This window comes from Balaenoptera acutorostrata, chromosome 16 (assembly GCF_949987535.1).
Source record: "Balaenoptera acutorostrata chromosome 16, mBalAcu1.1, whole genome shotgun sequence".
NCBI lineage: Eukaryota > Metazoa > Chordata > Mammalia > Artiodactyla > Balaenopteridae > Balaenoptera > Balaenoptera acutorostrata.
This window is the reverse complement of record NC_080079.1, coordinates 71,485,335-71,507,005: the sequence shown is the minus strand read 5'-3', so window position 1 is coordinate 71,507,005 and position 21,671 is coordinate 71,485,335. Positions and strand designations below refer to the sequence as shown.

Sequence of the window (21,671 nt, the reverse complement as noted above, 5' to 3'; positions counted from 1 at the left end):
CCTAGAGGGGTGGGATGGGGAGGGTGGGAGGGAGGGAGATGCAAGAGGGAAGAGATATGGGGACATATGTATATGTATAACTGATTCACTTTGTTATAAAGCAGAAATACGCCATTGTAAAGCAATTATACTCCAAAAAAGGTGTTAAAAAAAAAAGTCTACAAATAACAAATACTGGAGAGGGTGTGGAGAAAATGGAACCCTCCTACACTGTTGATGGGAATGTAAATCTGTGCAGCCACTATGGAAAAAAGTATGGGGGTTCCTCAAAAACTAAAAATAGGGCTACCATATGATCTAGCAATCCCACTCCTGGGTATATATCCAGAAAAGACAAAAAAACTCTAATTTGAAAAGATACATGCACCCCAATGTTCACGGAAGCATTATGTACAATAGCCGTGATATGGAAGCAACCCAAGTGCCCATCAACAGACAACTGGATTAAGGAGATGTGGTATATATGTACAATAGAATATGCCTCAGCCATAAAAAAGAATGAAATATTGCCATTTGCAGCAACATAGAGAATATTACACTTAGTGAAGTAAATCAGACAAAGGCAAATATTATTGTGATATCACTTGGATGTGGAACCTAAAGAACAGTACAAATGAATCTATATACAAAACAGAAACAGACTCACAGACATAGGAAACAAACTTATGGTTACCAAAGGGGAAAGGGGAGGGGAGGGATAAATTAGGAGGTTGGGCTTAACAGATACAAACTACTATACGTAAAATAGATAAGCCACAAGGATTTACTCTATAGCACAGGGAACTATATTCAATATCTTGTAATAACATATAATGGAAAAGAATCTGAAAAAATGTATAAATGAATCACTTTTCTATACACTTGAAACTAATACAATATTATAAATCAACTATAATTCAATAATTAATTAATTAAAAAATCAAACAACCCAATTAGAAAATGGGCATAAGACATGAAGAGGCATTTCACTGAAAAGGATATACAAATGGCAAATAAACACATGAAAATATGTGTGTCATTAGCCAATAATTAGAAAAATGTAAATAAAATCATAATAAGGTATCACTACACATTAACAGAAAGGCTAAAATAAAAAGTAGTGACAACACCAAATGCTGCCCAGGAATGTGCAGAAACTAGATCACGCATACATTGCGGGTAGAAATATAAAATGGTACAGTGAACTGGAAAATAGCTTGACAGTTTCTCAAAAAAACTAAACAAGCAACCACCAGATGACTCAGCAACTGCACTTCCAGGCATTTATCCCAGAAAAATGAAGACTTACGCTCACACAAAACCCTGTACATGAATGTTTGTAGCAGCTTTATTTGTAATCGCTAAAAACTGGAAAGAACCCAGATGTTCTTCAACAGGTGACTGGTTAAACAAATTAGTACATTCAGACCAAGAAACAGTACTCAGCAATAAAAAGGAGTGAACCGTTCACACATGCGATAAGCTGGATGTATCTCCAGAGAATTATGCTGTGTGAAAAAGTCAATCCCAAAAGATTACACACTGCATGATGCCACTTCCAGAACACTCCTGAAACAGATGAACAGATGAGCGGCTGCCAGGGCCTAGGGAGGGGTGGGAGCAAGGAGGAAGAGTATGTGCCTTTAAAGGGTGCAGGAGAGATCTTTGTGCTGATAGGAGTGATCTGTATCGGTAGCCAAGGCAACATCTAAATCTTGGTTATCTTACGACCGTTTTGCAATGTCCCCACTGCGGGCAACAGGGGAAAGGGTCTGTGAGATCTCTATTTTTTCTTAAACCTATGAATCTATCATGATCTCAAAATAAAAAGTTCTATAAAAAAATAAAAGAATAGGTGGTATTATCAGACAGCGACTCTGTAAGTTGACTCTGCACATCCCACACTGAAAGGACCACTGAAGGGTGTGCTTCAAGGATGACGTGGTACCCAGAGGGAGGGACCGGCAGGTGAGATGCGACGCTCTGTGTCCTGTTATTTTCCGTCTGGAGATACATGTGGTTGGTTGACACAAACACGACCAAGCACCACAACCGGCAATGACTTATTCCCTGTAGGTGACAAGGATCCAACTTACGAGGAGTTTCTGTTAAACTCCTCCTGTTGACGAGGGGATCTGGATTTCACAGGCTTCCTCGGAGCTGAGTGGCATCATCTACAAAACCTGGCACTGTCTCCTCGGGGCGTGAGGTTGGCTGGTTTTTCACAGCAGTGAGGCTTTCACTCACGAGGCCCATATCCATGGGTTTGGTAGAAAGTGCGCTCGCTGGCTTGACTGATTTCTTTTGTTTTTATGATCTGTGGTTTTGGGGTTTTTTTTCCCCCTCTTTCCTTGCTGGAAGTTGGATGACATACACATTGCATATCATGTATGTTTTATATGACAAGTGTACAGTGCTTAACAGCTACAAAAAAGGCATACCAGGAGCAGGTAACTAGGCATGTTACAGAGTAATTTATGGAGGGATGTGTAGGGCACATTGTTAGGTTGTATAAGATAACTAATTGTGAGCTAAATAATTATGTCTACTTCAATTGGATTTGATGTTATTTTATTACAGTGGATGTCACTTTGCTCAAAATCACAAAGAAATTTTTTGCATCCAACTTATGATCACTATGAGGGTTTCCTCAGAATGAGCTAAGCTTGAGGGTGGGGGAAAGATCATATCCCAAAATAGAAAACCTAAAAGGGATATACGCTGCTAATATATTTTTAATTTTGCATGAGAAATGTTAAATGAGATAACAGGAAAGGTATTGAATAATCAGAAACCAGTCTTGGGCAAAAGTCAGTCATTGAGGAACACGGACAAAACTGGATCAGGAAAAAATGGCCTCCACTGAAGCAGCTAACACAAAGTCAAAGGATTAGCTCCATGGGGGAAACCTCATTTGGAACCTACTGACTTGTTTTTACACTCATTTCAAGCAACCTCCAACTTCCCGGACCGCAGCAGATCGGTAGCACATGCCACAGTGTGACTGCGGCTACAGGCACAGTAACGGGTGACGGGGAACCGGGCACCAGGCCAGAAAGCGGCACTAAGAGCGCCGCACGTCTGCTCCAGCACTGACCTGCAGCCTTCAAGAAAAGTAAGTCACGCTGGGTAGACCAGATGACCTCCGCCTTCCTCGTTTCGCCAAGCACTGGTTCTGCTTTTAAGGTTTCCAGAGGTCAGAAAGGAAGCAAAGGTGGATGACGGCCTTGACTGCAGGATTCATTCCATGTATTCCACGTCCTGGCAGAAACGGCGCTGGGACAGTGGGTCATCTGAGAAGGGGTCCTGGGTTTCCGGCTTAGGGGCCAGCTGGTCAGTGACACCGACAACTGAGGTAAGAAAGCCTGAAGGTTCTGAGGACGTGTCCACGTGGGTGCAGATCCAGAGATCGCACTTCAAATGCCCATGACCGTGGAGATCTGGGGAGGTGGTTCCTCTAAGTGCTGACTGTGAAGGGAAGCTCGGTAAGGTCAACCCCCAGCACCCCGCGGTGAACCAGGTCACTGGAGCTGGGGGCGAGGGTGGGCTGCTGAAGGACAGGGGACGTGAGAGGCTGCAGATAAAAAGCCCTGGCAGCTCTGGCCAGAAGCCTGGCTGGGATGGAAAGGAGGGCCAGGTCAGTGAGCAGAGAGTGCAGCGTGGATGTCAGCAGGTGGGAAGTGACCAGTAGAAAAGGGATGACTGGTGACACACGTCCCTAAGACTTGAGAGACGAGGTGTGAGGCAGGAGGCAGGGCTCAGTCTCCGCGGCGACAGAGACCTCCGTTCTTGAGACAGCAGGACCAGGGCTAAGGTGAGGTGTGGAGGTGAAGACAGGCTGGAGAAGGGGCGGGAGGGCAGGCAGTCTCCGTAGCACGGCACCTTTCCCTTCCTGTCACCTAGTGGAGGTGAGCTCAGGGCTTGAGATCAATGAAGGGCTAATCCAGCAGATGCAGAGGAAAAGCGAGGCGGCCAGGAGAGAGGGAAGGGCGGCCAGGCACCCCGCGCACCCGGCCGGATGCACAGGCCATCCGTCTACAGAGATCTCGGTCGGAGAAGAGCTTTGTCCGCAGGGCTGCGGGCAGGGCGGATGGTGGGGAGCCAGGGCCGGGGTCACAGGGCGAGCGCAGCTGAGGAAGGAAGAGGCGAAGGAAAGGCCGTGCGCGGCACAGCTGGAGAAGGAGCCCCTCATCGCCCGAACAGAAAGGGCTGGAGGGGCCGGGCGCCCGGAGCTCCCGAGGGGACGAGCGGGGGAGGGTGATCGGGACGGAGCATGCGGCCACGTCCAGAGAGCAGCCGGGACGGGAGGGCCTCACAGTGGGGGCAGAAGAGGAGGAGGAGAAGGGGACAGGCAACGACATCGAGGCACTGAGAATCCAAGCGGGGACCCTGCCATCGCCCAGGGTGGGCAAGGAGCTGTAGGAGAAAGTGGGACCCCAGCCCAGGGGACCCTGGGGGGTAAGGAACAGCCCCAAGGACACCAGGGAACAGCAACAGGGAGGACACAGTACCACGCAGAACATCGGGTGACATGTAGTACTTCCAAAAAAAGAAGTTCTGGTTTACTGGGCAGGGGGAATCAAGCAGTAAAACCCTTGGTGGAGCGCTGGCTTAGGCGAGGTGGCCGGTCTGGGTGGCAGGAGAGCGGTGACCTACGGATGGCGGCGGGACAGACAGCGAGCAGCCTGGCTGCTGGCAGCAGCGCTGGGGCTTCGCCTGAGCCTGAGTTGAATGACGGCAGAGAGGAGCTGTGACATCGTGGGTTTAACATTCCCGGCACAGGCCCCAAGGGCTGCTCAAGGTCACGGACAGGCTCTGAGATGGTGCGGACACGCTCGTGTGGGTCAGACCCACTGGGGGCCTGAGGTTCCTTAGCAGGTGAGTGAGCCTGGCCAGCGAGCCAGCATCAAAACCGCAAGTTCTTAGGTGATACCTACTTGATGTAATAACATGAAAAAAAGAAAAGAAGAGGAATTCTTCTCCTAAAGTAGAAACTGCCCAGAAAAGGAAGTTGGCGGCCAGTGAAGCAGACAGAAATGAAGAGAACTAATAAAAAAACAATTATCCTTAACCAGGAAACAAGTTTGGATACTTTAAAGAGTAGAATGTTAAATCTGATTGAGGTATACGAGAGAATAAAATTATAGGAAGAACTAAGGGCAAGTTGTTTGCCAAAATGTTTCGGAGAACACTCCAACTAGGGTAATAAAAAGAGAAAAGTTGAACAGTTATTTTTGTATTTGAGGATTCATACAGAAAATGTGTCTTTCTGAACTACAACTTTGGAGCAAGCCTCGAGTACCATGATAGTATCTGCAATTTTAGAGATTACACAGAAATGAAAGCACCCCATGTGAATGGGTAAGGTTTCCGGCATTAGCTGAGAAGGTACAGGCTTCAACGCCCACCTCCCAATTGTGTCCTGAGTTAGAGAGAGATTCCGACTCGTATCAAACATCCAGTATTTGCCTAGCACATGCACTAGACAATGAGATCCAGGGGGTCATCACTGATCAGAGCCTATATGGAGGAGAAAGATTTCTGTTCGGGAAAGGAAAGGAGAGTAAGGACTTGATTACCCTTGAGAATGAGCTCAAATGCCAGCCCCACCACCCTAGCTCCAGGACCCTGAGCAGATACCTAGCCTCTCAGAGAGTTTCCTCACCCGGAAGTGTGTCCCAGTGTTTACCTTACCCTGTCCTGGTGAGGATTAGACACTGGATACAAAGCACCTTGTGCAGATTATTCTAACTTCACCCTTCATCTAGAGATTAGGGTTATAATTCAGGCTGACACACCAATGGTTTCTCAATAAGGAAAGATTTCCTGGTACAATGGAAACAGAGTAATAGGTCAATACCAGAAGAATCTCATTCAAGGATATTGACCTGAAAGCATCTTTAGTCACATAACAGCTAGAAATAATAGTCACGTAACAGCTAGAAATAACACTGTTCTTGGGAAATGTAACTAGGGAAAATTAACTTTGTTACTAAATGATACACACCAGAAGAAATGCAGAGAAGGTCACTTTTAACTCATAATGCTTTTGTAGTTGTGAACATTTATTGAACTTATTTATGTAATAACAGAACACACTTTAATATCAATTTTACCAACAAAGTTTTATCAATGTCTAGACTATGAAGGTCCCTACGAATTTTAATATTAAAAAGACAATCCAAAGTAAGCACTTCATTCTTATAAAGGTATGTGACAGGTATAGTATCCTAGTTTATGCACCAATTTATGACAAAATTACTCAAGGTGCTAATTTATGAAAAGTGGGGAAATAGCAATGGCCACCAAATAATTGACTTCCATTCCCCGCCCCCCCCGCCCAAAGAATTAGTGCAGTCAAAGTGGTTCTGAAGGTAAATGTTAGTCTTCAAAACGCCAAATATTTTTATCAGCTTCACAAAGACAATGAGAACTAAGGTCAAAGGCAAGTATATTGTGTCTGCAAAATAACACGAGAAATCTCGCTCTTCCTAAGGAGATCAGGGATGCCCATCTGTGCTTGCCCACGGTGGAGGTCCGCGCTCTTTCCACAACTCTGCTGCGTCCTTCCCATTGGAGAAGGGACATCTAAGTCTGCCCCCTACTTCAGGGAGATCACTAACCGGAAGAAACAAGTTCAAACTGAACCGCGGCTGACATTTCTTGGAGACCAGGAGGCACTGCTGCGGTAGATGTTGTCCGCCTAACAGCCTTCCCCCAAGGAGCCACAGTAACCTCGGGAAACAGGACCCCAGAACTCCAGGACAGGCGCTGTTTTTATAAACCGATTCCCAGGCCCCTCCTCCCTTCCTGAGACTGGATTAGAAACACAGGTTTCAGCTAAAGAGAGCAAGGCATTACCCTGCCTGTAACTGGTCCAGGGCAGGCACTTGACCTAACTTGGCCCAATCAGATGGGGATGATGGACTTTATTTCATAAACATGGGAAAGCACTCCTCTCTTCCATGGATGTAAACAAGGAAGGGTACCCAGATTACAAAGAGTAGCCGTTTTATGACTCAGGGGATGAGGATAATACAGCCGGAAGAGAGAGATGTTAAAAATTTAGGTCCTTGCTGACATGGCTGAGCTTCTGAATCAACCAGCCCTGAAACCTCATCTATAGCTATTTTCAAAAGTACATGTTCAAACTCAACAAGAAGAGGGCACTAGAATGAATTCCGACAGACCAATACTTGAATAAAGTACTCTAAAATGAAAAAAAAAATACATTTTCATATTACCTATGCCACTTGCAGTTGGAAACCTTCCACCTGAGAAAATGACCAAAAGAGCTAACAATCTATTATCTATTGAACAGAAATTTTCTTTTAAGCATAATTTCTAAAAAATTTTATTTTTGATCACGTAGAGTCAATTTATAATCAGAAGGTGGTTAAGCAAACATGGATTTAGAACCAGGTGAGTGCATTCCTCGAATGTATTTAATAACTAGCAACTGCCGGGCATTTGAATGTTTGGTGAACACAGATTCCGGTCACCTGGTGTCTGTCCCCAGGGTGGGCAGAAGTCTGCCCGGGTGCCCCAGGCCCCAGGGCAGGGTGCCACCCTCCCTGAAGTGCCTGATGGACACACTAAGGCCTGCCTCTGGGCTCTCGTACCTGCAGGCCGGCCAGCTGCCATACGACCATCATGTTCTCTCTGCAGGTGCGATTACGTTCAGCTGGGCAGCGGTCAAGGGCTGCTGCCCCAGAAGCAAAGCAATGGTGCCTCTGCAGCCCTCAGCTCCAACCGCTGGGAGCTGGTTTCAGATGTGACTTCCCAAGGGAAGTCCATTCTCAGAACGGATGCCTGTGTGACCTCTTTGGAGAGGTTTCAATTAGAATTGCATTTATATTACATACAGTGTAAAAAACTGGTAGACTTCTACCATAAAGAAAAGAATTAAACGGCATCTTCCAGTCAGCTTTTCTATTCATCCTGGTGTTTTGTTTCACATCCTGTAACTAAGAGGAAAATATACCACCTCCCCAGTGGAATCAAAGTGAAGGCTCATTCAGCGTTCCCTGACGGCTGTCCAGGGGCTGGTCACAGCATGGGGGACAGAAAGTCATGCAAGCAGTGCCCTGCTTTCAAAGAGCTTACGGTCTAGTCTTGAAAGAGATGTGCTTTGCCACCATCAAGAGTTGACTGAATTGCAAAACAGATCTGCCAGTCCCCACAGGCAGCAAAGCTGGGTGTTTATCTTATGAGGACTCCTATCATAACCCGTGTAAGCAAGTGAACCAGAGAAACTTCTGTAACGAAGCGAGCACGTGGCACGTAACAATATTTTAAATCACAACAAAGGAGGGAAAGATGCTGTGTTTTTAAGTCCACAGTCTCTTCTGGAAGATTAAAAATTCACATTTGAAAAATGATAAACCTCCCTCTAAAACACATCGTCTCATTCATAAAGTATCAGCACTTTATGAATGGTGTCCCTCCCCCCCATTTCTAAATATTAGCTGCTTTTTAAGACTTCTTAACTGCCCAAAACACAGCATATAAGAGAAATAGAAAGAATTAGAAGGCCAAGGTCACTAAGTGTTGTCATATAAGCAGTTACTGTTCTGAGTAGTGTAGGGTTGCATCTAGCTGTGGCAGAGCAATCAAGCATGATTCCCCCAGGTATCACATCCGTCATCATCAGGGATTTATTTATTGGCCAAATCTCTCTCAATGTAAACTTATTTTTGTTGAGAAAGCTTAGTGGGGATTACAAAGGAAGACAATTTGTAGACAGTGTTGGTTTGACTTATGTGTTGTGCTGAAGCACCCTATCCTTTACATCTGCCTTGCTTGATCCGCCTTTAAACAATAGTATCCTGCACATCATTTTAGCTTTTGATTCATATTCACAGCTACAGAGAAGCAAAAGTCTTCTTTAAACACATGGAACTCAGTCCATTACCAAGATGAGACTGGCAGAGAAAGCTGCGACGTCCAAAGACAAGTGTTACAGGACACAGAGGAATCAAAGGTTTTCCCTCAAACTATTTCCACTGGCGAGTATTCTAATGGATTTGTTAGAAATGGGAAAAAGAAAATCTATTACATCAGTCTGAGCAATCTCTAACGGATGGTTGAGGAGAAAAAAAAAATCAAAGAAACTTCAGCTTTCTTCTCATTCCAAAACAATATTCAGAGCAAAGATCATCTCTTAGGCAAACGGGTACCTGGGGAATAGCAACGGGTAATTAGTTGGGTTTGGGACACGGGGCAGGCTACCTCTAGGCCATCCACACGCAACAGGTAGGTAGGGAGTTGATAACAAGATATGTAGCTTGAGGGACTGATGTGGCTAGAAATATTTAGGAGACTTCAGAGAAAGGCAAATGACAGGCAAGGATTGGAATGCTTTATAGCTCAAATGACCATGAAAAAGTCTCATAAACTTCTGATTTTCCAAAGAACAATGTTTTCAAAGTTCTAGGGCCTGGAGGCATTGTAGAGAATAGTGTCCTGATATGCAGTTGTGGTCCTTGGACCAGCAGTGCGTGCACAGCCTGGGAGCTGGGCAGGTGCAGAAGTGAATATGCAAAACCAGAATCTGCATCTTAACACACCAGGGGGCTCGGGGCACATGCAGTTGAGAACCACGGTTGTAGTGTTCCCCAAACGTTGGTTCTTGTTCACCAATTTTCAATGGTGAGAAAAAGAAAACTACAAACATTTAAAATGATAAACGTATTCAATTTAGAGAAATGTCCTTTATTCTGATGTTATATGCTTCCTTTGTTGACATTTTTTACACGCCCTGTCTAGCAAAATACAGTTATGGCAATTTAGGTGATTTCCCTAACAGCAAGTTTTTTCCTATTTCATTGGAACTAGATGACTCTGAAGACGTTATTTCCTTTGCCTAGAATGTTCTCCTCACTCCACTTTGCTTTATCAAGCTTGAATTTCTCCCTGAATCATATTTTGACTACCAACGCCTATGTATTAGTTTCCTGTGGCTGCTATAACAAAATGCCACAAACTGGATGGCTTATTTGGTAGTCTCGTAGTTCTAGGTTAGAAGTCCAAAGTCAAGGTGCTGGCAGGGCCAGGCTCTCTCTGAGGATGCCAGGGAAGGACCCCTCCTTGCCTCTTCCTAGCTTCTGGTGGCTGCTGGCCATCCTTGGTGGTCCTGGGCTTGTAGTCACATCACTTCGACTTCAGCCTGTCTTTACATCACATTTTCCCTCCACGTGTCTATGTCAAATTCCTCTCAACTTATAAGGATGCCAGTCATTGAATGAGAGATCACCCTAATCCAACATGACCTCATCTGAACCTGACTACATCAGTAAAGACCCTATTTCCAAATAAGGTCACATCCACAGGTTGCCTGGGCTTAGGACCTGAACATACCTTTTAGGGGACACAATTCAACCCACAGCAGCCTATAGTGATAACATTTTAAAAAGAACATGTCCTGATAATTCTCAAAGTTATATGTCAAATGCTGTAATACTTTCAAAATAGAGGACAAAATAAAAATACTGAGTATACTGTATCAATAATAAAACTAGTATATGACCAACAATTTGTGTTCTGGCTTCATAAATTGTTGTCACTGTAGAATGCATAAAGTCCAGTGTGTATAGAGATTTGGCTTAGACTTTTCCTCACTCTCAAACTGCCTCAGCCCTTACATTTTTTTTTTAAATTTCTAGCATCTTCTACACCAGGGGTCCCCAACCCCAGGGCTGCAGACCTTTACTGTCCAAGGTCTGTTGGGAACTGGGCCGCACAGCAGGAAGTGAGCGGCGGCAAGCAAACAAAGCTTCATCCGCGGCTCCCCATCGCTCCCCATCGCTGGCATTACCGCCTGAACCATCCCCACCCCCTCGTCCATGGAAAAATCGTCTTCCACAAAACCGGTCCCTGGTGCCAAAAAGGTTGGGGACCGCTGTTCTACACCACTTACGCTTCTCAGCTCCTTTCTGAACATCACTGCTTGATACTACCTATTTGATTCATTAGTTTTGTCTCACAAATCTTGGTATCAGAAATTAAAGCCAATTTGTGATCAGCCAATCTGGAGCTCCTTGGGAAGCCCCAAGCCATACTAAGTGGCCAGAGCGTTAAGAATGCTGTGGATCGGGCTTCCCTGGTGGCGCAGTGGTTGAGAATCTACCTGCTAATGCAGGGGACACGGGTTCGAGCCCTGGTCTGGGAAGATCCCACGTGCTGCGGAGCAACCAGGCCCGTGAGCCACAACTACTGAGCCTGTGTGTCTGGAGCCTGTGCTCCGCAACAAGAGAGGCCACGATAATGAGAGGCCCGCGCACCGCGATGAAGAGTGGCCCCCGCTCGCCGCAACTAGAGAAAGCCCTCGCACAGAAACGAAGACCCGAAGCAGCCATAAATAAATAAATAAATAAGTAAAAATTTAAAAAAAAAAAAAAAAAGAATGCTGTGGATCTAACAATGTCTGGGAAACACTGTTTCGGTTTAGGGATATTCAGAGGGAGGATTTCAACCAGAAACCTATGTGTTAGAGATTTCAATGTTGTATTACAAGATTAAGTAAAGTATTACATAACATATGTTATTCATGCGGTTGGTGCTTTCAGAGCAGCAAAATACTGAACACTATTCAGTCACTGGCAAGTGAAATACTGCTTTAATAAGCTAAAAGGCAGGTAGACAGAGCTCATTAACAGTATACTGGTAAGCAGTGGTTCTTTATTTTTCATCATATACCTGTCAAGCTACAGAGACTCCTTTTCCAGAAGAGAGAAAATGAGCACAGAGCACAAAGGAGTTTAAAGATTAGGCAAACATTCCTTTACCAGCTACCTAACAGGCGAACGTCCAGAAGCAGGGAACCAATGCTGTGCCAATCTACCAATGGTAAGTGAAGCTGACAGCTTAGGACTTGGTTTTGGGTGACTTATTTTGCGTTGGCACTTTCAACTGCCACACTTGCTCTTCCTAAAACTAATTTTCTATGCGTTTCTTCTATTAGAGGGAAGGATTAAATTCAGTTAGTTTAAAGTAAAAAACATATTTGGAAGGTACCATGAAATAAGAACACTAAAGGTCAAAGCCTGATGAACAGAATCTGATCAGTTAACCTGGGATGCTTGATGAGCTCTGTCTGAAGTGGAGATGCCAGATTTTACCAAGGTTATTGTTTCATATGAGACAACTGAATAATAAAATCCCTATCTTCCCATATTCCTCCTAACTCATAACCCCACTTGGTTTCTTACTTGGACTTTCCACCCCTCCCATGTGCTCCTTCTCCGGGTCAGAGGAAAAAACAAAGTGTGGGGAAAGGAGCACTTGAAAATAAAGAAAAAGCAAAAGCATAGCCAAAACTTGCTGGAGGAATGGCTTTTCTTTAGGAAATCTGACTGTGGTTCTCTACAGACAGAGGCAGACCACGTGGATGTGACAGGTGCTGTAGCATCAGAAGCTCCCACGACACTGATCCTTACAAGCCAGGGACGTCCTGTCGGACTTCCTACGCCTTCTAGGAACAGCCATCCTGCTCCCAGTGTTACCAAGAACAGGGCAGGTTCCAGTCACAGGAGTGGCTGAAGGTGGAGCAAATGCCCAGGGGCCAAGGGGCCTCAACCACACTCCTCTTATAGGGACCCTGGATCCCTCAGGGCCTGGGTATTTGCACACTGGTTAATGCCTCCCTGGCCTGGGTCTGGGTCAGGTTTCTTTCTAACATACCTTCAGAGACCACATTCCTTCAGAACGCCTGCCTGAAGTTTTTAACGTTCATTAGTATCATACCTGGATTAACACTGTATCCCCCACCCGGACTGTAAACTCCCTGAGAGCAGAGCAGTGCCGGTGGGTACCTTGTAGTGTTGGAAACCACGCCGGCCCATAAAGCCGGCCCACGCCTATCTGTTGATGGGAAAGGGGGCAGCATGCCAGGACACACGGAGGAGACATGACTGATTTGCCTAGAAGTAATGGTTCTGAACTTGAGCCCCTCCCTGGGACTGTAAAATCCAAATCAGACTTAATCTGAGAATGCACACATCTGAGAGTGATTCCAGACTCGTGAACACCTCATGAACCTTGATACAAAGCAGAAGTGTACTATGTTGTTTATTTTTACCACGCAGGACAAAAACACACAGTTTATGAATTGGGAAGGCTTTCGTTTATTAAAAAAAAAAATCTCTGTTGGGTGCCTTCAGGTGTGGGTGCTACATAGGAAGCAAAGATCAAGCCGACTGGGCTGTGCTTCGGAGGTATTTATGGTCTTAAAAAGACACATTTATAAATAGCCATCACGCAGCCTGAAAAGTCTCTGGAAGAAGAAATGGATGAACTTGCCTATCGATAAGTCCCTGTAATTTCAGTGCAAAGGAAGGACTTCCAATCTAGGAAAGCTCAAAGTGCAATAGCCGAGAAGCACACTCAACTGCAGGCGTCGCCTCAAGTCCTTCACATCCCTTGCTAGGGACAATATCGCAGATGAACCGAGTCTCCAACTGGCTTCCCAAACCCTGACTACTGATATCAGACTAAGAAAGGGAAACCCTACCGGCGTGAACGCGGAGAACCAGCAAGAGGACCCTCGGCGAAGCAGATCACGTAGACTGGCTACCCTCGGCCGGCCGGCGCCCCGGCACTCGGATCGGCGCCCCGCCGCCCGCGCCCACACCACCCCGGCCCGCAAGCCCTGGCCCCCGGCACCCCGGCCCGCCCCGCCCGCGCCCCGGCCCGCGCCCCCGCCCCGTACCGTAGGTCTCGGACATGGCCGTCTGCGACATCTTGGGAGCGGCTCCGCCTCTCGCGGGGCACCGTCTGCAGCTCCGCCGGGCCGGCGGCAGGGAAGCCGGGTCGTCGGCCGCGCCTCGGAAGGGAACGCCAGGGGCAGAGGACCGAAGGAGGGAGGGGCCCGCGGTCCCCACGGCAACTGCCCGCCACCCCGCGGCTGCGGCCCCGCCAGACTGTCCGCTCCGCGCAGGCGCACGGCCCCGCCCCCCCACCGGTCGGGAAGCGGAGGAGGGGGCAGGGGAGGAGGGAAGGGGGCGCGAGGCCCGGCCCCCGCCGTGGTCGCGCGTGCGCGCGGGGAGGCCGGGGCGGGGATGGCGGATGGGCACCGAGGAGCCGGGTCGGTGCGCGGGAAGGGCGGGGCCCGGGGGGGGGGGGCGGCGAGGGGCGGGCGGTCCGCAGGCCTGGGGGTGACGGGGTGGGCACAGGGGCTGGGACCGCGGGGTTATTTCTCGCGCAGAGGAGGCAAAGTTTCCGCACTGGCGAGGAAGGCAGCCCTTTGCCAGGTTGGCCGCCTCGGTAAAGGCTTGGTCGTCGTCATCTGGGGCGCTCGGCCGGGGAAGGACTTCCTCCGCGCTGGAGGAATGATCAACCCGGGGACGGGGTGAATGTGTAACTAGGAGGCCGTGCGTGGCCCCAGGTGTCCAGCTGGAGGCCAGCCCTGCGGGCGGGGAGGCAGGCTGACCTGCCGGGGCCGTCGCCGCTGGGGCCGAGCTGGCGTCTGGGGGAAACTGACAGAAGCTTAAGACGTACCGGTTCCAAAAAGTCCCCGGAAAACTGTAGACGTTGGCCTCTCTGCACCTCACTTTGGGGAATGTGGCCTTTGGGCAGGAAGCATCTCTGGGCTCTCAGCCGCAGACGCATTTCTACGGGTAGGAGTCGTTGGTTGACTATTTTGATTTAAGGAACACAAATGAATTCAGAATCCCCTTCTGTTGGAAATGCAGCGATAAACATTTACTGGGAAGAGATTCTTGGTTGGGATTTTGCTCCTTCGGAGCGTGATCAGGGCCACGTGGTATCTCATAAGACCCAACCTTGTTCAAAAGACACAGTAGAATACTAAAAATATGCCCTGGCTAAGCTCCCAAGTGACTTGGATGGTGGGGAAGATGCCAGGAAATGCATTTTATTCAAGCCCATTTGACTCTGTCCTCCAAATTGGCATCAGACCTTCCCTGAGATCTTCCCCTCCTCTCCAAAGGCTATCTGGCTCGGCATTTTACTCTACTCTTTGATGCTAGCAGAAAATAGATATCCTTGCTTCTAAATCACAGAGGAGGCCCCATGCTGAAATGTGGTGAGAACTGCAATTTCCTGGAATTATTTTGTATATATCCCTTGTTCAGCGGCTGGGACACTTTGTCGTTTTCTCATTTGGCTTTCTGCAGGTTAGGTTTGATTTACACTCCTGAGTATAGCAGACTGACTCTGATTAGAGCTATTTCAGAAGAAAGACAGTGATCCCATTCTTTACATCTAAGTCTTCTTCCTGTCAGGAACTTCTGTGGATAATAAGAAAGGAATCACTGAGTTATTGAAACTGGACCTCATGATTTGTGAAACCTGGACAGGGTGATAGAAACAGAAATTAAGTGACTGTTTCAAAGCTGAGAGCAGTTTTGTTTACTGTGGAAAAAGAATGCTTAGATAGGCCTGTGGAAAAGACTATTTGTTTTGGAAAAACCACCCAGAGAAGCCATTTTTGTTTTAGTTTGCAAATATAAAGCCAAAATACCACAACTTGAAAGGGAAGTACTCAAGAACTGAGGTTGGAAGGAGCCAAACTTCCTTAAATAATAATGTGAAAGATGATTTGCATCTCAGCAACGTAGGGTCTTTGAGAGAAAATACATTTCTCCTAAATATTCTTGGAGACTGCTTTGATTCTGAGGTACTGTTGATTGTGTGGAAGGGAAACTTACTGCAAAATTAATCTGTGTTCTCTCCAGTTATTTTCTCCTTTCTCTTCAGGGGAGCCTTCCAAAATCCTAGGCACATGGGAAATTTGTCTAATGGAAATGAAGGGAGAAGGAGTTCTTCCAAAATAGGTCTTGCCCACTCCTCCTCAGGTCAGTGGGGCCTGGAAGCACCTGGTACTTTCCTGTTTGCTCCCGGGCAGTGTGTCACATTTAACGAGCGATTAGGAGCTTCAGGGGCTGCCAGCCTCACAAGGAGTCCTGTTCCCCAGGACTGGCAGAGGCCCACATGGGTAGGGGCAGTGGTATCTCTGGAGGAACCAGTGGGGACAGATGGGCTCCTAGACACAGGGTCAGACCTAGAACGGCGGCCTGGTCCCCTGGAGGGGAGCCTTAGAAAGGGCTCGGGATGAGAATCCAGCATGACCCTGACATTCTGGGGAGCGATGACACTGGGAACAAAGGGACGTGACATCCTTGGCAGAGCCAGTCTTGGTGGGGGGACACTGGTCACAGTCTCTGTGTCACTGTGATTTTCCTTGATAACTGAAGGAGGTGAAGAACAGGAGCCAACTTGTGTTTGAGTATTTGGGGACTCAGAAATATCTGGGTGATACTGTGAGAAGGCACCAAGTTCTGCACAGGTTGGTGGAGGCTTGAAAAGGTACCTAAGTTAGACACCCAGGCTGCTGACACTTGTGACATGTAACTCATGTCTTCAAGGTGGAAGAGACCTCGGAGGCCACTGGACAGGTTTGCCTTCTAGTGCCAAACAAAACTTCCACTGTAATGGGACCTGTGTGGTGTCAGGGGGTGTTCAGTCAGGATGGGCTAAGTTAGCTGTAGTAACAAAGGTGTCCCAACATACCCATGCAGTTTATCTCTCACTCAGACTGCCTGCTGCACTCATGCTGGCAGAGGCTCAGCTCCACGTGGCATTGGTAGACCCAGGGTGCCCCAAGGGTCAGCTGCACACATGCTGCTATTGTCTCTTGGGCAGGGGGAAGACACAGCACCACCTGCATTAACTTGTGAGGACCGCTTCAGGAACTGATAGAATCACTTTCATTGACATTTTGCAGGACAGAGCAAGTGACGTGGCCACACCTAATGTCAGAGCGCACAATGTCGTTACTGCTGCAGAAGGAGAGAAGGGGTTATGTGGAGAGATGTGACATCCGCCCCCCCCCCCCGCGCCCAGGAGGTCTCGCCTGTGCAAGCAGCTCATCCTGCTTTTTTTTAAAACAACTTTGTTGAAGTATAACTGACATTTAAAGCACACGCTTTGATAATTTTCTGGTATCTGTGTACACCTGTGGTCACTACTCCTGGGATGTCACTGCTTCCAGGCCTTTAAGGTGGACAGAAGCATTTTTTCTTTTTATGATTCTATTTTACCTGCTGTTTGCTTATTAGGAATAACTGCTCGTGAGGTTATTTGAGTGGTTGTTTTAGGGTTTATAATAGGGTCTTCACCTCATCACTGTCTGCCTTCCATTCCTAGCAGCTCACCACCGTTCTCCCCACCCATGGTGCTGTGGATCTTCTGCCCCCATATTTCTCATATGCCCCATATATGCTGTTATTATTTTTGCTTTAAGCAGGCAATTTCCTCTGTTTTTAAAATTGTGGTAAAATACACATAAAACTGACCATCTCAACTGTCTGACTTGAAGAGTACAGTTCAGAGGCATTCAGTCCCTTGGTATCCGTGGGGGATTGGTCCCAGCAGCCCCTGCAGATACCAAAATCCATGGATGCTCAAGTCCCTTAGATAGGATGGTATGGTGCAGTTGGCCCTCTGTTTCCGTAGTTCCACAGCCACAGATTCAACCAACCACAGAGAGAAATTTCAATCCACGGTTGGCTGAATCTGTGGATGCGAAACCCATGAATATGGAGAGTCCACTGTGTATTTATGGGAAAAAATCCATGTATAAGTAGACCCACGCAGTTGAAACCTGCACTGTTCATGGGTCACCTGTGTTCACATCGTACAACCATCACCACCCTCCTTCCACAGAACTCTTTCCATCTTGCGGAAATGTAACTCTGCACCCTCCACCCCCATTCCCCTCACCCCCTGCCCCCTACAACCACCATTCCATTTCTCGGTCTATAAGTTTGACTGCTCTGGGGACCTCATGTGGATGCAATCACACGGTTGTCCTTGGTGACTGGCTAATTTCAGGGAGCATCAAGTCCTTCAGATTCAGCCGTGTTGTAGCACGTGTCAGAATCTCCTTCCTGTATATTCCACTGTAGGTTTTTACCACATTTTCCAGCAAATTCCCTTTTCAATAGGTTTAAACAATAAGACCCAACATCTCATATTGAGCCCATAGGTAGCATATCTAGGACTCCTCAGCCCTCGGTGTGAATGCACATCTCCACTTGCCGTCATTTCCCTTTTGCCTGAAGGACTTCCCTCAGCGGATCTTGAAGCACAGGTCTGTGGGTGATGAATTCTTTCAGCTTTTGTATATCTAAAAAAATCTTTTTTTATCTCTGTTTTTGAATGATATTTTTGCTAAGTTTCGATTTCTAAATTAATGTGTGTTTTTTCCCCCTAATAAAATGTTTTCTGGCTTAATGTTGTTTTTGATCAGAAGTCTGCTGTCATTATTATCTTTATGCCTTTGTATGCACGGTGTCTTTTTATCACTGCCTGCTCTTAACATTTTATCTTTATCTCTGATTTAAGCAGTTTGATTATGACGTGCTATGATGTGCCTTGGTGTGGTTTTTTTTCATGGTTTTGTCCTCCAGTTTCATTACATTTCTTTGTTTTGTTTTTATGTGTGTGTGTGTGTGTGTGTGTGTGTGTGTGTGAGTTTATAATTTTTATCAGATTTGGAATTTTTTCAGCCATTATTTCTTCAGACAATCTTTCTGCCCCTCCCCTCTCTTCTGCCTTGGTAACTGCAGCACACATGTATCAGGCACTTGAATTTGTCCACAGTTAACGGCTACTCTGTTTCATTTCTGGCCAGTCTTTCTTTCAGTGTTTCATTTTGGATAATTTCTATTGCCCCGCCTTTAAAGTCACTAATCTTTCCTGCAGTATTTCATCCGTTGTTAACCTTATCCAGTGTATTTTCCATTTCACATATTGTAGTTTCATCTCTAGAAGTTCACCTTGGGTGTGTGTGTACCATGTTCAGTGCTTGGTCTCACCTCTGGCATCTTGAACCTATGGAATATATTCTAATAATGGTATTCATGTCATTTTCTACTAATTTTATCATCTGAGTCATTTCTGAAGCAGTTTCTATTGATTGGCCTTTCTCTTTGTCTTGAGTAATGTTTTCCATGCCAGGTAATTTTTGATTGGCTGCCAGACATTGAGAAGTTTACTTTGTTTATATATGTAAGTATTGTTGCACTTTGTTCTGGGATACAGTTAAGCTATTTGGAAAGAGTTTGATGCTTTCAGGTCCTGTTTTTAAGCTTTTGTGGGGGCCCCAGAGCAGCATTTTGCCCCATTACTGAGGCCAACCCCTCCTGACGACTCCGCCCAGTGTCCTTGAACTTGAGGACCCACTGTGGTTCTGGACTTAGGCGCTTTCCTGGGCCCTGGCTGGGTGCTGGGGATTCTCCCCTCCACTCTCCGCAGGTGACCCTTCCCCGGCCCCAGGTAGCTTCCTCGCAGGCCTGTGCGGGTCCATAGATGAGGGCGTGAAGGGACCCCTGGAGGCTCTGACCCCCTCGCTGCACAGTTCTGCCCCCTCCTCACTGGGCCCCGAGGACTCCCACTCTGTCTGCCCAGCTCAGGGGTGCTGCTTTCTCCTCAGGCTGTGATCTCTTATCCTCACTCACTTCCTCATTATTGATCTCACCCAGTCGCAGGGCTTTAAATATCTGGTAAAGTTGAGGCTGCCAGATCTCCTTCTTGCCTGGGCTTCTGTATACAATCGCTTACTTGATATCTCTTACTTGAACGCCTCTTAGGTTTCTTAATACTCACAAAATAAAACCCAAACATCCAAAGTTCCCAGCAAACCTGTGCCCTCCGCGGGCTCTCCTATCTCAGCAAATGGCAGTTTGCTCAGGACAAAACCTTGGAGTCGTCAGCTTTGCTCTGTCACTCGTGCCCGTGTTTGGCCCTCAGCAAGTCCCCCTGGCTCCACCTTCAGAATCACCTTTGCCCACTGTGCTGCCGCCTCACCCACGTGCCCCTAACTGGCCTCCCTGCATCTATCCTGGCCACCCTGCTGTCTGCTCTCCCACAGCTGCTGGAGCGAACCTATTAAAATGTAGATAAAAACAAAAAGAACAATCCTTTGAAGCAGCCAGGGATGGGGGTGGTGGGTGGCCATACTCTGCTCAGAACCCTTCCTCTCATCACTTCCCAGGGCTCTATCTCGCCTCTGATGCTCTCCTCCCCCCGACCCCCCCACTAGTCTCATGGCTCTGATCACATAGGCCCTCTTGTTGCGTCTTGAACACACCAAGCAGGCTCTGGCCTCAGGGACTTTGCACGTGTTCTTTCCTCTGCCTGGAATGCTCTTGCCCAGACATCTATGTGGCTTGTACCCCCAGAGCCTTCATGTTTTCTGCTTATACATCACCTCATCCGTGAGGCCCTCCCTTTCAGACATAAAATAGTGATCCCTCTCCTCCCCAGCCCTTCACACACTTCCTCCTTTGGTCCCCTCAGCATCTACCCCGTACATCATGTATTAGTATATCATCTGCTCCCCTCTAGGCTGTAAGCTCTGTAAGGAAAGGGGATGTATCTATCTGTCTTATTCCCTGCTCTGACCTCATGCCTAAAATAGTACTGGGCACATAGAAAACCCTCAATAATTAAGTAGCTGTTGAATGAGGAATGAATGAAATAAAACTCAGCAGCTCTTTATTAATTTGGATTTCATTTAATATAATAAACTTAATTTTAAACTTGTTGATTTATGGGAAATTTAAAAGTCAGTAGCTTCATATGCCACCATGTAATTGTGGAAAGGCTGTAATAAAACCATTTAAAAGTATCTAATACTATTTACTGAGGACTTAATTAAACACTAGGTATAGTGCTAAGTGCTTTACATGTATTATAAACCCTAGTCCTCACAACAAACTCATAAGGTAGGTATTATCTCATTTTGTAGATTAGGAAACAAAGGTCTAGATGGATTACATATTTTGCCCCAGTTCTCACTGCTAGTATGTATCAATGTTGGGATTTTTCTCTAAAGCCAAACTAAACTAGGCATGTCTCCTTTTTATCTATAATATGTAAGAGAAAAAAAAATGCAGTATAAAAACATCCAAAACACAGGGGTGTGACTTGAAAAGGCATTAAATTGTTTAAAGTAGGGGAACCTAAGAAAACCGATGGCCTGTCTGGGTGCTTTCTGTCCCTTCCCTCGACCCTCACAACACCTGCCCAGGTAACTCCCCTCGCCCTCCTTTACAGCTGAGGATGCACCAAACCCGGGTTCTCTCGGGCATCACGATGCTGAATGTACAGAGATGTGAGTGGCAGCACTTCCGGTTGTGAGATAGAAAACAACACTGCAATTAACGTCCTGTTCTCCATGACCAAGCTCAAGGCTTTGGACCTCCTCTAAAAGCACATGTACTTGTTTACGTGACGGGAACATACCGCAAATGCTCAATGTGAGTACACAGTGTATAGTGTTCAGTCGAGGCTGGAGCTATGGGTACACTTCAGTGATGTGGTCATTCCCCCCCTTCATATTTTAATTTGAAACTTACCAGTGAACCGTCCATTAGTTCTAATAGGAACGCTTCTCTGCTTATTTCTGCATTTAACAGCATTTGTATTCAGGGATTACTCACGAGTTCTTTGAATTTTTGTTCTTTATTCAGAAGAAGAAGATTGGGGCTTCCCTGGTGGCGCAGTGGTTAAGAATCCACCTGCCAATCCAGGAGACACGGGTTAGAGCCCTGGTCCGGGAAGATCCCACATGCCGCGGAGCAACTAAGCCCATGAGCCACAACTACTGAACCTGTGCTCTACAGCCCGTGCTCTGCAACAAGAGAAGCCACCGCACTAAGCCCGTG

General features: G+C 46.8%; 1 protein-coding gene and 1 long non-coding RNA gene across 3 annotated transcripts in view; one reads left to right on the top strand and one right to left on the bottom strand.

Moving 5' to 3' along the window:
* The window catches only part of RAB4A (RAB4A, member RAS oncogene family), a 51,746-nt gene extending 37,890 nt beyond the window's left edge, over positions 1–13,856 (bottom strand). The window contains exon 1 of one of the 2 annotated variants that reach the window (XM_057531337.1): positions 13,688–13,856. In XM_057531337.1, the coding sequence (XP_057387320.1) occupies positions 13,688–13,718 (31 nt within the window). In that variant the 5' untranslated portion in view covers positions 13,719–13,856. The remainder of the gene's footprint in view (positions 1–13,687) is intronic. The other variant, XM_057531339.1, reaches the window with a different exon arrangement.
* Positions 13,857–14,005: 149 nt separating this feature from the next.
* Positions 14,006–18,202, top strand: LOC130705062 (uncharacterized). Its single transcript, XR_009005719.1, has 3 exons — positions 14,006–14,062; positions 15,697–15,794; positions 16,724–18,202. It is a non-coding gene; the product is annotated as an uncharacterized LOC130705062 (long non-coding RNA).
* Positions 18,203–21,671: the final 3,469 nt, after the last annotated feature.